Source organism: Neovison vison, chromosome 6 (assembly GCF_020171115.1).
Source record: "Neovison vison isolate M4711 chromosome 6, ASM_NN_V1, whole genome shotgun sequence".
Lineage (NCBI taxonomy): Eukaryota > Metazoa > Chordata > Mammalia > Carnivora > Mustelidae > Neogale > Neogale vison.
Genome location: NC_058096.1, coordinates 209,324,257 through 209,339,838, shown reverse-complemented (window position 1 = coordinate 209,339,838; position 15,582 = coordinate 209,324,257). Strand labels below are relative to the sequence as shown.

General features: G+C 43.1%; 1 protein-coding gene across 1 annotated transcript in view; it reads left to right on the top strand.

Annotated features, from left to right (window-relative positions):
• The window catches only part of KIF15 (kinesin family member 15), a 73,019-nt gene that overhangs the window by 31,505 nt on the left and 25,932 nt on the right, over nucleotides 1–15,582 (top strand). Inside the window, exons 11-16 of the mRNA XM_044253761.1 lie at nucleotides 724–847; nucleotides 3,131–3,207; nucleotides 3,439–3,648; nucleotides 4,566–4,743; nucleotides 6,640–6,781; nucleotides 8,700–8,841. Of these exons, the coding sequence (XP_044109696.1) occupies nucleotides 724–847; nucleotides 3,131–3,207; nucleotides 3,439–3,648; nucleotides 4,566–4,743; nucleotides 6,640–6,781; nucleotides 8,700–8,841 (873 nt within the window). The remainder of the gene's footprint in view (nucleotides 1–723; nucleotides 848–3,130; nucleotides 3,208–3,438; nucleotides 3,649–4,565; nucleotides 4,744–6,639; nucleotides 6,782–8,699; nucleotides 8,842–15,582) is intronic.

Below are 15,582 nucleotides of genomic sequence, written 5' to 3'. Positions count from 1 at the left end.
CTTTGCTTAGCGGGGAGGCTGCTTCCCCCTCTCTCTCTGCCTGCCTCTCTACCTACTTGTGATCTCTGTCAAATAAATAAAATCTTTAAAAAAAAACTTATCTTAAAGAAGTCATTCCTTTAAGATAATTTTTTCAAGAAACGTTTCTTTAAAATAACATTTAGTGTGGTAATAAAACAGAAATATAGTTGTCCACCAACTCCTCTCTTCAGGAGGGCTATTAGGAAATACAGGGGTGGATTCTTTTGGAGAAGGGGGTTTCTGTTAAGCTGATGGAGCTCAGGCCAGCTCTGCTGTTCATCGTCCCCTTAGAGTGGGCCAAGACAGAGGGGAGGGGATGCTCCTTCCAGAGGGGAAGAGCTGTTTGCTCTTCTCCATGGGGTTGGGGCTCTCCCAAGAAGCAGCAGGGTTAGGTGCACACACCCAGATCCCTGGGTGGCTCAGCCCAACAGGGTGGACCCCTAAGTAGGAGCATCCAGGAGGGGTGATGAGGGAGGAAAGACCGTGGCTGTAGGTATGAGGCAAAGGGAAGGGAGGCTTCCTCCCCTCTCTAGCACACTGTGAATCTAGGGGCCTTGTGACCGTTTGTGGGATGGGAGTGTGGTTTTGTTTGGTGTTTGTCACTCTAGATCCTATACCAAATAGATCCTATAACAAATAGAATCACAAGATTGTATGACTCAAGAGTATTCTTTTAATGCTTTTTTAAAAATTCCTGAACAGGCAGTGGTCAATGAAGACACCCAAGGAAATGTGAGCCAGCTCCAGGCTGAAGTGAAGAGGCTCAAAGATCAGCTGGCCCAGTTTACTTCAGGGCAGCTACTACCGGAAGGCTTTCTGACCAAAGGTGAGATGAACACAGTGTCCTTCATCCTGAGGAAGACCACATGCAGATATTAGTTTGAGAACCCTCTGATGACAGGCACAGTACAGTAAAGCTACCTCCATTTTTGAACAAGTGTATTTGTTTTACCCACGTGGGAACACGGTACAGGCATCTCAGGGATTCTGCAGGTTCGGTGCCAGACCGTTGCGGTAAAGCCGATACTACAGTAAAGCCAATCAGTAAATAAAACTTAGGTTTGCACTATACTGTAGTATATTGTGTATGGTTTTGTTATGTGTAAAAACACAATGTACATACATACTTTAAAAATACTCAGTTGCTGAAAATCGTAGCCACCATCTGAGCCTTCAGCAACTGTAACCTCTCTGCTGCCGGAGGGTCTTGCTTGCACGATGATGGCTGCTGACTGATCGGGCCGGTGGCCGCTGCGGGCTGGGGCAGCTGTAGCAATTTCTTAAAATAACAACAGTGAAGTTTGCTGCATCGATTGCCTCTTTCTTTCGTGAATGATTCCTCTGTAGCATGAAATGCTGTTTGATAGCACCTTACCCACCACAGGACTTCTTTCGGAATGGGAGTCGGCCCTCTCAAGCCCTGCAGCTGCCCTATCAGCTCAGGTCATGTGACGCCCTAAACCTTTTGTGGTCATCTCAGCAGTCTTCACGGCACTGGTCTTCCGCACGAGTAGATTCTAGCTCAGGGAACCTTACGTTCCTTGTCGCGTTAGAAGCAACTCCTCATCCGTTCATGTTTTATCAGGAGCTTGGAGCAATTCAGTCCCATCGTCAGGCTCTGCTTATGGTTCTAGTTCTGGGGCTATTTTCCCCACATCTGTGGTTATTCCCTCCACTGAAAACTCGAATCCCTCAAAGTCCTCCACGAGGGCTGGAATCCACTTCTCCCAAACTCCATGTTGACATTTTGATCTCTTCCTCTGAATCCCGATTACTCTTAATGGCATCTAGGATGGCGAATCGTTTCCAGATTTTCAGTTGACTTTGCCCAGATCCAGTAGAGGAAAATTAGCACTTGATGCTTTGCCTTGTACTTTGACATTAGGGAGATGACTTCTTTCCTTGAACCTCATGAGCCAACCTCCGCTGGTTTCAGACTTTCCTTCTGCAGCTTCCTTAGTTCTCTGAGCCTTCACAGAATTGGAGAGAGGCAGGGCTTTGCTCCGTGTGATCTTCTATCCAGACCACTAAAAGATCTCCCTGAGAGCAATAAGGCTGTTTTGCTTTCTTATCATTCATGGATTCGCTTGAATAACACTTTCCACTTCCTTCCAGAACTTTTCCTTCACATTTACAGCCTGGCTAGCTGTTTGGAGCAAGAGGCCTCGCTTTCAGCCTGTCTTGAGTTTCAGCGTGCCTTCCTCATTAAGCTTAATCATTTCTAGCTTTAGGTTTACAGTGAGACATGTACAACTGTTTTGTTTTTTTTTTTCACTTGAACACTTTGAGGCTATCATAGGGTTATTAAAGGGCCTAATTTCCTTATTGTTGTGTTTCAGAATATGGAGGCCTAGGGGAGGGAGAGAGATGGGAAGAGCCAGGCAGTCAAGCAGTCAAGCATTCAGAAAACACATTTATTCATTAAGTTTGCCATCTGATATGGGCATGGTTTGTGGTGCCCAAAGTAATTACAGTGGTAACATCAAAGATTACTGATCCCAGACAGATAACTGTAACAAATATAATAAAAATACTGAAAAATGTTGAAACGTTGCAAGAATTACCAGAACGTGACATAGAGATGCAAAGTGAGCAAATACTATTGGAAAAATGGTACCAGTAGGCTTGGTCAATGCAGGGTTGCCACAAACTCTCCACTGGTAAAGAATGCAGTATCTGCAAAGCATGATACAGCAAAACACAGTAAAACTAGAGATGCCCATACTTTGTAATCAGATAACAGATACCATATGTTCATGATATCCCCATATCTGTGGACGTGATGGGAAGGAGGTGTAGAAATAATCTTGAATAATTCATTCCTCACAGGTGCTGAAAAAAGATACTAATTTTGTTTAGATCCACTTCCAGGATTCAGTCATAAGTAACATGTATGTGTTTACTAAACAGGATGAAAGAACTTATTTTTCTTCAAAGAATCGCTAATATGTAGATAGGATTGATTTGAAATCTGTGATCTGGGTACGACAATCTGATTCTTTTAGATTGAGAACAGTCAGAGGCTGTTTTAGCTCAATACTTGGTCCTAAAATTTGAGAGATAAACATTTTTTTCCTTTTTCTTTTCTTTCTTACTGGATCAATTACAGACAAAGATCAGACTAATTACATGAAGTATTTTCAAGAGGCGATGTTGTTCTTTAAGAAATCTGAACAGGAAAAGAAGGTAGGAAACTGAGTCGGTATAAAGGGCATTCTGGATATTTTAGGTTTTTGCTCCATGGCACCTTTCTGAGTGAAATAAAGGGCACAAGTAAATAAAGAAAATGAAGAAAAACTGGAAAATTTAATTTTGCCCTTGGGATTAAGTGTCAAGTTAGTGTTTATTGCTTGGTTTGTGGAAATTCAGGGAGGCTGAATTCCTTTTCATGCTTAACCAAATTATGAATTTCTTAAGTCTCTGGTAGAGAAAGTTACCCAGTTAGAAGACCTCACCCTCAAAAAAGAAAAATTTATTCAATCTAATAAAATGATTGTGAAATTCCGAGAGGATCAAATAATGCGCCTGGAGAAGCTCCTCAAGGAATCCCGGGGAAGTTTTCTGCCTGCGGAGCAGGATCGCTTGTTGTCGGAATTAAGGGACGAAATCCAAACACTGCGGGAACAAGTGAGTGTATGACATTTGTGGTATTTCTAAAAAGAAGGGAGGTTCGGGGCAAATAGAAGTTTGCCACCAAATTCATGTGAGTTAATATAACGGAAAAGTGTTTTTGAATGAATTTAGCTGACTTGTATGATTGCACAACTTCTTCCCCCCATTTTCCATGATGGTAAAAATAAGAGGGAGGGGAGGAACTGTGAGATGCTGCATTAGCGTCTCACCCAGCAGGCAAGTGTCCCTTGTCCCTTGTCCCGGTGAGCAGTTGTGGTTGTCTGAATCAGCGGTCTCTGTACATTGGGGTCCTTCCAGCTTCTTCCCCACATCCCTTGGGGCCCTTCCAACTTCTTGATGCTGGTTTTCCTTTTCCCTGGGGAGGATGGGTAGTTAATACAGGCACATCATTAGGGAAAAAAAAAATCAAATCTGTTTCTGACTTTTGTACTTTTCTGAGGCTTTTTAATGCATATACAAACTAATATGGATATTTTTACTTTTATAATCATTTTCAACACAAAAGGCAACTTTGTGTACATACTTTTCTGCTGTCTCTTTCGCTTAATGTATTTTGGAGGAGGTGGTATCCTGGTCGATAGAGCGAATCCTTCTTTGCTACAGTGTGTTAATGTCAACAGCCCCGGTTGCATGAAGAGTCGGCCACAGTGTACACTCTTGCACGTTTTTCCCTATGAGCCCACGCCTGGGTGAAAATTTCAAGGCACAGGCCCAGACACGTTAATGGCGTCGTAGGCTACGCACATGCTCCGTGTGGTCACAACTGCCAGGTTGCTGTCCACAGCCCTTGTGGCGGACCACTGCGTGCAGAGCGTGCAGCGTTCCTAACGTTTCCAAATGGCTTGGCGGCAAGACTGGTTATTGAGGAAATGTCTGTCTGTCTGTAAATCTGTAACTGTTCTATGTCACAGATAGAACACCATCCCAGAGTTGCAAAATATGCTATGGAAAACCATTCCCTCAGGGAGGAGAACAGAAGATTGAGATTATTAGAGCCTGTGAAAAGAGCCCAAGAAATGGATGCCCAGACCATTGCTGTACTAGAAAAAGCTTTCTCTGAAATATCTGGCACAGAGAAAAAGGACAAGGGTAAGAAATGATTGTTGTCTACATGTCTTCTAGGGACGTGGTGACAGGGGGTGCTGTTGAAAAAGCATTTTATTGTCTTACCGGTAGGGTCTTCCTTTTGGCCTCAAGACCTAGTATGCTAATTACTTTCTTTCTTTATTTTTTCTTTAAGATTTTATTTATTCATTTGACAGAAAGAGAGAGCACAAGCAGGGGGAGCAGCAGAGGGAAATGGAGAAGCAGGCTTCCTGCTGAGCAGGGAGCTGGATGCAGAGCTAGACCCGCAGACCCTGGGATCATGACCAGTTGAACTGCAGGCAGACGCTTAACCAACTGAGTCACTCAGGCCCCCCTGAGTGTGCTAATTTCTTATGTACATACTTAGGCTTTTATGTTACCAAAAGGCATTTTCCAAACTCTTTTCTCATAAATCTCGTAGTATTGAGTTATGCAGGCTAAGAGACGTTATCAACAAAATACTTGTTATGGTTCTTTTTGGTTGCTAAAAGTTTGACTCAGATATTTCTCTTAATTTTTATTAAATGAAATTTTTCCTGCTTTAACTATCTGAAATGAAAAGTGTTTAAGTAATGAACACCAGTGATTGTCAAGTGGACAATGTTTACCTCTCTGGCTAAAGTCTGTACAGTGTGAGAGGCGTCTGTAGGTCAGACTCCTGATCCCAGCTCGGTGCTTGTGTCCTGAGGTGGTGGGTGCTGGCCAGACCCTGTTAGTTCTACACTGGCCAGCATGCACTGGTAGTTCTACATTATTTCTGTCTGCTTTTGCTCTGTGAAAAGTGGTTTAGTTGGCATCAAATCTCACACGTTGGGCAGCTACTGGTGTTAATGCCTTGGGACTTGGCAGCAAAGTCTGTGTTTGCCCCACTCTGAGTGAATATTTTCGTGGGCTTTCATCAGATTCCATCTCAGCCTTTGTCATTTCAGATCAAAATTGAGAACACCGTAATCTCATTCTGCAATTGCAACAAAGCCTGTTTGTGTCCACTTAAAATTTTTCATTTTTCAAGTCTTCTTCCACTCTGTTATGACTCAATAAAAGAATAAAATTTGGTTGTGAAGAGACTGATTTTAGATGCAAAGTTAAGATCAGGTTTTGCGTATTATTTCAGCTATTTTTCCCTACAATGGTCTGTATTTTGTTGGCCATTTTGACCTCAAATAATTCCTTGACTTACTACCTTTGAAAGATACTAACAGTCATTTCTTGATCCCATCATCTTTTTTAAAAATTAATTTATTTTTAAAATTTTATTTCAATTCAATTAACTAACACATAATATATTATTAGCTTCAGAGGTGGAGTTCAGTGATTCATCAGTTGCATGCAACATCCAGAACCCACCATCTTCTAAACAAAGATCATTCTCTAAACAACTTTACACGATGTTTTCCCACAGTGGAACTCGTCAGAACTCTATTCAACATATCCATCTGGTCCTAAGCAATCCCTGAAAATATTTCCTACCAGTTAGATGACCCCAAGCTCTTTCAGCGTGTAGCCTTTGCTCTTTAGTTCCTTTCCTGAGTAATTTATTGACTGTTCACTTTATCCGTTAGCACGAATTTCTGCAGTACTGGCCTGCGGACATCTCACCGGCCGGATGCGTGCTGTACTTCATGGTTTGCCCTTTCTCCTGATGGCAAAGGTCTTGCCTTCAATATGCCCCTACATCCTGGGGCTTCTCAGCTTCTCAGAAACAACTTCCAGCACTCTTTGACACACTGCATTGTGTCTTATCTCCGGCTGAGTTACAGACTCTTGTTCTTTGGGGTCCACTTTCCAATCCCTCTCTCATTTTCCCTTCTTTGCTTCAAAATTAATACCCAGCAGAGAACTTAGAAAACAGGTTCTGTTCTTTCTCTTTCAAAGACTAAGTTGTTTCCTTATTACCAGGTCAACAAGGATTTTCTCCTAAAGCTCCAAAGGAGCCATGTTCATTAGTGAACACCGAGAAGCTGAAAGCACAACTCTTGCAAATTCAGACAGAGCTGAATAATTCAAAGCAAGAATATGAAGAATACAAAGAACTAACGAGGTAAAGTATAAATCCACATTTATGCTTACCTGTCTTAGTATTTTTTTTTTTAAGATTTTATTTATTTATTTGACAGAGATCACAAGTAGGCAGATAGGCAGGCAGAGAGAGAGGAGGAAGCAGGCTCCCTGCTGAGCAGAGAGCCCGATTCGGGGCTTGATCCCAGGATCCTGGGATCATGACCTGAGCCGAGGGCAGAGGCTTAACCCACTGAGCCATCCGGCTCCCCTGTCTCAGCATTTTTGAATGTGGATTTATTTTAGCGTTTAACACTGACTATTCATTTATTTATTTTTAAAGGTTTTATTTATTTATTGACAGAGACACAGCGAGAGAGGGAACACAAGCAAGGGAGTGGGAGAGGGTGAAGCAGGCTTCCTGCAGAGCAGGGAGCCTGATGCGGGGCTCGATCCCAGGACGCTGGGATCTTGACCTGAGCCGAAGGCAGATGCTAAATGACTGAGCCACCGAGGCGCCCCTAACAGTGACCATTTGATTGAGCATTTTACGTTAAATATTAATTCTCATATAGCAACTACCTTGTTTTGACATGAAGAAAAAGCTCCTTAATATATCTAATGAACTAGATGAAACAGACATTTTCTTTTTTTTTTTTTGAGTCCTTTCTTTTTAAAGATTTTATTTATTTTTTTGACAGAGATCACAAGTAGGCAGATAGGCAGGCAGGGAGTGGGGGGAAGCAGGCTCCCTGCTGAGTGGAGAGCCCGATACAGGGCTCGATCCCAGGACCCCAAGATCATGACCTGAGCCGAAGGCAGAGGCTTAACCCACTGAGCCACCCGGACCCCCTGATACAGATGTTTTCACGAATACACCCGTATCTGTTTACCAAATTTAAATCAATGTTGTTATGAATTGAGTCCGAATTTTTAGAAATTACAGGTTTGTTAATATTCTTAATGTTCCTTGTGTAAAAAAAAACAAAGATAAGCCACATTCATAGTATAATTAAGATTATGCTATCCTAAAATAGAAGTATTTATTTTATTTTTTACATTTTTTAAAAGATTTATTTGTTTTAGAGAGAGACAGAGCACACATGGGGGTAAAGGGCACAGGAAGAGAGAGAATCCTAAACAGGGAGCATGAGCATGGAGCCCAGTTCAGGGCTCGATCTCACGACTGATTTCATGACCTGAGCTGAAAACAAGAGACGACACTCACTTGACTGAGACACCCAGGCACCCCAGAAAGTGTTTATTTTAAAAATAACGTGCTGGGGTGCCTGAGTGGCTCAGTGGGTTAAAGCCTCTGCCTTCGGCTCAGGTCATGATCCCAGGGTCCTGGGATCAAGCCCTGTATCTGGCTCTCTGCTCCACGGGGACCCTGCTTCTCCCTCCCCCTCTGCCTGCCTCTCTGCCTACTTATGATCTCTCTCTGTCAAATAAATAAATAAAATCTTTAAAAAAAAAAAAACATGCCATCTGTGGTATCGTCACAGACTATTAGTGTTTTTGGATTGGAGGTCTACCATTTATTAGTCAAATGCTTTATACTGTAGTTAATTCTTTTTTTTCTTTTTTTTTTTTTAAAGATTTTATTTATTTATTTGTCAGAGAGAGAGGGAGAGAGAGCGAGCACAGGCAGGCAGAGGCAGAGGGAGAAGCAGGCTCCCTGCCGAGCAAGGAGCCCAGTGTGGGACTCGATCCCAGGACGCCGGGATCATGACCTGAGCCGAAGGCAGCTGCTTAACCAACTGAGCCACCCAGGCGTCCCTACTGTAGTTAATTCTTATAGCCAAATATTACCCAAATGGAAATTGAGGGTAATAATTTGAGAATATCTTAGATTTAGAGGGTTAAATATCAAGTTATGTGAGAGTATAAAGTGTAAAGTACTCTACAAGTGTATGACATTACTTATTACCTGAAATACTCAATTTTTAAATATCCCTTAGGAAAAAGCAGCTAGAATTGGAATCAGAGCTTCAGTCTTTGCAAAAAGCAAATCTTAATCTTGAAAACCTTTTGGAAGCAACAAAAGCTTACAAGCGACAAGAAGTTTCTCAGCTGAATAAAATTCATGCTGAAACGCTTAAGGTAGGTGGTCTGAAACAATTCTTTTTTTTTAACTTTTATTTATTTATTTTAAATATTTTATTTATCTATCTGCTTCAGAGAGATCACAAGTAAGCAGGGCAGTAGGCAGAGAGAGAGGGGGAAGCAGGCTCCTTGCTGAGCAGAGAGTCCGATGTGGGGCTCGATCCCAGGACCCTGGGCTCCTGACCTGAGCCAAAGGCAGAGACTTAATCCACTGAGCCACCCAGGCACCCCTCTAATGCTTACTGTTCAGAAGTGAGTGGGTTAAGCTGCTGCCTTCAGCTCAGGTCATGATCTCAGGGTCCTGGGATCAAGTCCCGCATCGGGCTCTCTGCTCGGCAGGGAGCCTTCTTCCTCCTCTCTCTCTGCCTGCCTCTCTGCCTACTTGTGATCTCTCTCTGTCAAATAAATAAATAAAATCTTTTAAAAAAAAAAAAAAAAAGAAGAAGTGATATTTTTGGTGTCACTTTTTAGGAGACTGCTTTTTTTTAAAAGAAACTTTATTCATCCGTTTGAATAGGCAATTCACTTGGCCGGAGTTTTTAAAGGTACAAAGAATATACAGTGACACGTTCCTCTCTGTCTACTGTCCTTCCTGCCAACCAGCCAAGCCCCTTCTTGGAGGCAGTCGCTGTCAGCAAGTCTTTGTGGGTTTTATTTTCCATCTTTTAATTTTTTTTTCTTTTCTTTTTTTTTAATTTTAACTTAAGTACAGTCGGCACACGGTATTATTTTAGTTTCGGGTGTGCAGCATAGTGATTCGACGATTCGGTACATTGTGCAGTGCTCCCCAGGGATGCAGACACCATCGCTCACCGCAGAGTCATCACAGTATTGTTGACACTCATCCCTATGCTGAGCATTACCTCCCTGTGGCTTATTTATTTTATAAGTGGGAGTTTGTACCTCTTAATCCCCTTCGCCCCTCTCGCCCATCCTCCACAGCCCTCTCCCTTCTGGCAACCACCAGTTCTCTGTATTGATGAATCTGTTTCTGGTTTGTTTTGTTCTTTAGATTGTACATAGAAGTGAAATCAGATAGCATTTGTCTTTTTCTATCTGACTTACCTCGCCTAACACACTATCCTCTAGATCCATCCATGTTGTCACCAATGGCAAGACCTTGTTCTTTTTTATGGTGGAGTAATATTCCAATGTGTGTATATGTGGGGGTGTGTTTATATACACATACACACACGTGTATAAATGTGGCACATCTTTTTTTTTTTTAATATTTTATTTATTTATTTGATAGAGAGAGATCACAAGTAGGCAGAGAGGCAGGCAGAGAGAGAGGGAGGAAGCAGGCTCCCTGCCGAGCAGAGAGCCTGATTCGGGGCTCGATCCCAGGACCCTGAGATCATGACCTGAGCTGAAGGCAGAGGCTTTAACCCACTGAGCCACCCAGGCGCCCCTAAATGTGGCACATCTTTATGCGTTCATCTGTTGATGGACGCTTGAGTTGCTTACATATCTTGGCTATTATAAATAATGCTACAAAAAACATAGGGCTGCATGTATCTTTTCAAATTAGTGTTTTCCAGTTTCTTTGGGCAAATACCTAGTAGTAGAATTTTGCTGGGCCATATTATACTTCTATTTTAATTTTTTTTTTTTTAAGATTTTATTTATTTATTTGACAGACAGAGATCACAAGTAGGCAGAGAGGCAGGAAGAGAGAGAGGAGGGAGCAGGCTCCCTCCTGAGCAGAGAGCCCGATGTGGGGCTCGATCCCAGGACCCTGGGATCATGACCTGAGCCGAAGGCAGAGGCTTTAACCCACTGAGCCACCCAGGCGCCCCTTGAGGAACCTTTGTACTGTTTTCACAGTGGCTGTGCCATTTACCTTCCTGCCAGTATTGCTCTGGGGTTTCCTTTTCTCCGCATCCTTGCCCATATTCATTGTCTCTTGTCTTTCTGATACCATCCTAGCAGGAATGAGGGGATATTTCATCATGATTTGCATTTCCCCGATGATGAGTGATGTTGAGCATTTTTTCATGTGTCTCTTGGCCATCTGGATGTTTTCTTTAGAAAAATGTCTGTTCAGGTCCTCTGCCCATTTTTTATTGGATTATTTGGGGCTTTTTTGGTGTTGCATTGTAAGAATTCTTTATATATTTTAGATATTAGTCTTACTGGATGTATCATTTGCAGGTATCTTCCCCTATTCAGTAGGTTTCCTTTTTATTTTGTTTATTTATCGTTTCCTTTGCTGTGCAGAAACCTTTCACTTTGGTGTAGTCCCACTTGTTTATACCTTTTTTCTTTATTTTACACGGTGGTAGCATATTATACAAAACATTCTACACCTGGGTTTTTCTGTTTTTGTCTTTTGTCTTTCTGAGTTTGTCCCATGACTACAGGGAAAAAAAAAACTTTCCCTCCCTTTTTTTTTTTTTTTCCCCGTTTTCTGACAGCTGCACAGGAATCTATTGTATGGATGTAGTACCATTTATTTAAACTAGAAAATGCAATTTTTAAAAATAAAAGTAGAATGTTTTTCTTTACTCTCTAAAAATGATGGCCTTTAAAAAATCTGTGTAGGAAATTATTTTAAATTAACTGTGGAACATGGCCAAATGTTTTCTCATCCTGTGTCTATAACATAGCCCTTAGCACAGTGGAACTGGAGAGCTTGAAGCGTGTGGGGCAGGTTGGTCCTGCTGCTTCCACTTCTAGGTCAGCAAATAAGACCGAAGTGATTAAAAGTTTTACCAAGAGCAGCATAGCAGTTCAGAGCTATTGTTCATTCTCAGTTACACGAGAGTACTTTATGAATACATTTTTCTTGTTTAAAAGAGATATACATACATATGTAAATTTCAGTTCAAGGTCATTTTGAGCACTGTTGCCAATCTGGCTCTAATGTAGTCCTTCACGCCCCATCTGTGGGGGGTAATTTGTTCTGTTTGGGAATATTTTTACTTAGCAGGTTTTTGTTTTTTTTTTTAATTTTAAGATTTTATTTATTTGTCAGCGAGAGAGAGAGAGAGAGCACAAGTGGGGGGGCAGCAGGCAGAGGGAGGAGCAGTAAGAGGAAGGAGCCAGCTCCCTGCTGAGCAAGGAACCTGATGCAGGATTTGATCCCAGTACCCTGGGATCGTGACCTCAGCCAATGGCAGATGCTTAACCGACTGAACCACCCAGGCATATGTTACTCTGTAGTGGGCTTTTGTTAACTCTAGGATATGCCTTGGGTCTTCCCATATTACATAGTACGTAGAACTCTACCTCATTTTAAATCTAGGCTTCCGGGCGCCTGGGTGGCTCAGTGGGTTAAGCCACTGCCTTCGGCTTGGGTCATGATCTCAGGGTCCTGGGATCGAGTTCCGCATTGGGTTCTCCGCTCAGCAGGGAGCCTGCTTCCTCCTCTCTCTCTGCCTGCCTCTCTGCCTCCTTGTGATCTCTGCCTGTCAAATAAATAAGTAAATAAATAAATAAAATCTTAATAAATAAATAAATCTAGGCTTCCATGTTTTGGACAACCCCTGGCTTGTATAGGTGGTTGCCAGTGTGAATGTTCTTTGGGGAGAGTCTGTGAAGGCGTGGTCGTCATCTGATGTCTCAGCACTGGGGTCCTGCCCACCATGTGTCTGCACTATGTGCTCTCCCGGGAGGTATGGGAGCACTCACTGCCCAGTGCCAGTCCCCGGAACTGGTTGTCTCCCTCTTTAATGTATGACAGTATTATGGATGGAAATGGTATCTTTTGAAAATTTTAATTCTCATTTCCTTTCTTTCTGATGAGGTCACACATCTATGATCACTGTCCATTTGTGTATATCCTTTTCTGTGAGAAAAACAGAGGGTCCGTTTTCTTACTGGTTGTTTTGTCTTCTGATTGTAGTTTTTAACATGTTACTTTCTTATATGTCATATACTACTGCCTACATATTCTGCCATGCTACTGTCATAATGTTGCTTGTCTTTTATCTTTGTATGTGATACTTTTGTTATACAGAGGTTTTAAAATTTTAATATAGCCAGGTTTATTCCTCTTCTACCTTTTTTTTTTAAAAGATTTTATTTATTTATTTGACAGATAGAGATCACAAGCAGGCAGAGAGGCAGGCAGAGAGAGAGAGAGGAGGAAGCAGGCTCCCCGCTGAGCAGAGACCACCCCCCCCCCATGTGGGGCTTGATCCCAGGACCCTGGGATCATGACCTGAGCTGAAGGCAGAGGCTTTAACCCACTGAGCCACCCAGGCGCCCCCTCTCTTCTACCTTTTTGACTTGTGTATTTTTTGGGGGGTACAGAAGACTTCATCGATGGTACAAGATAGAGCTCCCCAAGACCCTGTCCTTCTCAGTTAGTCTGGGGTGGAAATTGGGTAGAGGTTGGGAGATTCTCAGTGTGTTGGGGGATGAGTTGGGGCAAGGATTCCCCAGCAGCTGAGGGACTCTCTTCCTCTTGTCTCTCAGGCTGGTGGTCTAGATGGCTCTTACTCCTTGGAGGCCCCTCTGGACCATAAGATCTATCACCCAGTTGTAGCCAAATTCATTGTCATACTAGGAAATGAGCTTAACAATGAGGTCACTGAGGACTATGCCAGCCCCAGCATTAAAGATGATAGAGTGGATGTCACTGTTAACCTCACAGGGCAAACCTGATCCTCGGTGGAGCCCAGGATGCCCTTGAGGGGGCCCTCTGATGCCTGCATCACCACCTTCTTGATGTCATTGTATTTGGCATTTCTCCAGGCAGCAGGTCAGATCCATGATTGACACGTTGTGGGTAGGGACATGGAAGGCCATGCCAGTGAGCTTCGTATTCTGCCCAGGGATGACCTTGCCTACAGCCTTGGCAGCACCAGTAGAAGCAGGGATAATGTTCTGGGCAGCCCCTCGGCCATCATGCCACAGCTTCCCAGAGGGGCTCTCCATAGATGTCATGGTGACAGTGATGGCATTGACTGAGGTCATGGGTTCTTTTACCATGCCACGGTTGTCATGGATGACCTTGGGCAGTGGGGCCCAGCATATGGTGGTAGAGGAGGCATTGCCAACCATTTCATACTTCTCATGGTTCACGTCCATTACAAACATAAGGGCATCATCAGAAGGGGCAGAGATGATGACCGTCCCCCTGTCCCTACCCTCCAAGTGAACCCCAGGCTTCTCCATGGTGGTGAAGATTCCAGTGGACTCCACAACATGCTCAGCACCAGCATCACCCCATTTGATGTTGGCGGGATCTCACTCCTGGAAGATGGAGATGGACTTTCCATTGATGACAAGTTTCCTGTTCTCAGCCTTGACTGTGCTGTGGAATTTGCCATGGGTGGAATTATACTGTAACCTGTAGACCATGTAGTTGAGGTCAATGGAGCGGTCATTAATGGCAACAGTATCCACTATGCCAGAGTTAAAAGCAGCCCTGGTGACCAGGTGCCCAATACGCTGAATCTGTTTACTCTGACCTCCGCCATCATGTCATCATGTTTTGGGGACGCGGCTGGAACTACACCAGAGATGCAGACTGTCTGTCGAATGGGGAGGAGCAGAGAGCCTCTTTTATGTATTTTTATTTATTTTTTTTTTATTTTTTTTTTTTTTAAAGATTTTATTTATTTATTTGACAGAGAGAGATCACAAGTAGGCAGAGAGGCAGGCAGAGAGAGGAGGAAGCAGGCTCCCCGCTGAGCAGAGAGCCCGATGCGGGACTCGATCCCAGGACCCTGAGATCATGACCTGAGCCGAAGGCAGCGGCTTAACCCACTGAGCCACCCAGGCGCCCCTTATGTATTTTTAAAGACACTCTCAAGATCATCAATATATTCTACTTTTTTTTTTTTTAAAGATTTTATTTATTCAACAGGAAGAGAGAGATCACAAGTAGGCAGAGAGGCACGCAGAGAGAGAGGAGGAAGCAGGCTCGCCGCTGTGCAGAGAGCCCAATGTGGGGCTCGATCCCAGGACCCTGTGATCATGACCTGAGCAGAAGGCAGAGGCTTAACCCACTGAGCCACCCAGGCACCCCAATATATTCTACTTCTTTTTTTTTTTTTTTTTTTAAAGATTTTCTTTATTTATTTGTCAGAGAGAGAGGGAGAGAGAGCAAGCACAGGCAGACAGAGAGGCAGGCAGAGGCAGAGGGAGAAGCAGGCTCCCTGCCGAGCAAGGAGCCCGATGCGGGACTCGATCCCAGGACGCTGGGATCATGACCTGAGCCGAAGGCAGCTGCTTAACCAACTGAGCCACCCAGGCATCCCTATATTCTACTTCTTAAACTACTTTTATAATTTTCTTTTTACATTGAGATGTTTAGTTCATCTGCCTTTTTTTAAAATATTTTATTTATTTATTAGAGAAGGAGGGAACAGAAGCAGGGGGAGTGGGAGAGGGAGAGATAAACTCCCCACCAAGCAGGGAGCCGAATGCAGGGCTCTATCCCAGGACCCTGGGATCATGACCTGAGCTGAAGGCAGAGGCTTAACGACTGAGCCACCCTGATGCCCCTGCCTTTTTGTTTCTAAATGGTATTACATAGGGATTTAACTTTGAATAGTCCTTGTTTTTCTCGCTAATTTGAACTTTCCACATATAAATCACTTTTTCTATGTATTTTCTTCGAGTGTCCTATTTAACTATTTGTATGCTGATCACTGTTTTAATGACTGTACCCTTATCATGTATTCTTATGTGGGTCAGGGAAGTCTTCCTAAATTTTTAATTGTCTTTCCTTGAACTTTTATTCTTTGTTTGAACTTTGGAATCAGCTTATTAAGTTTCAGTTTT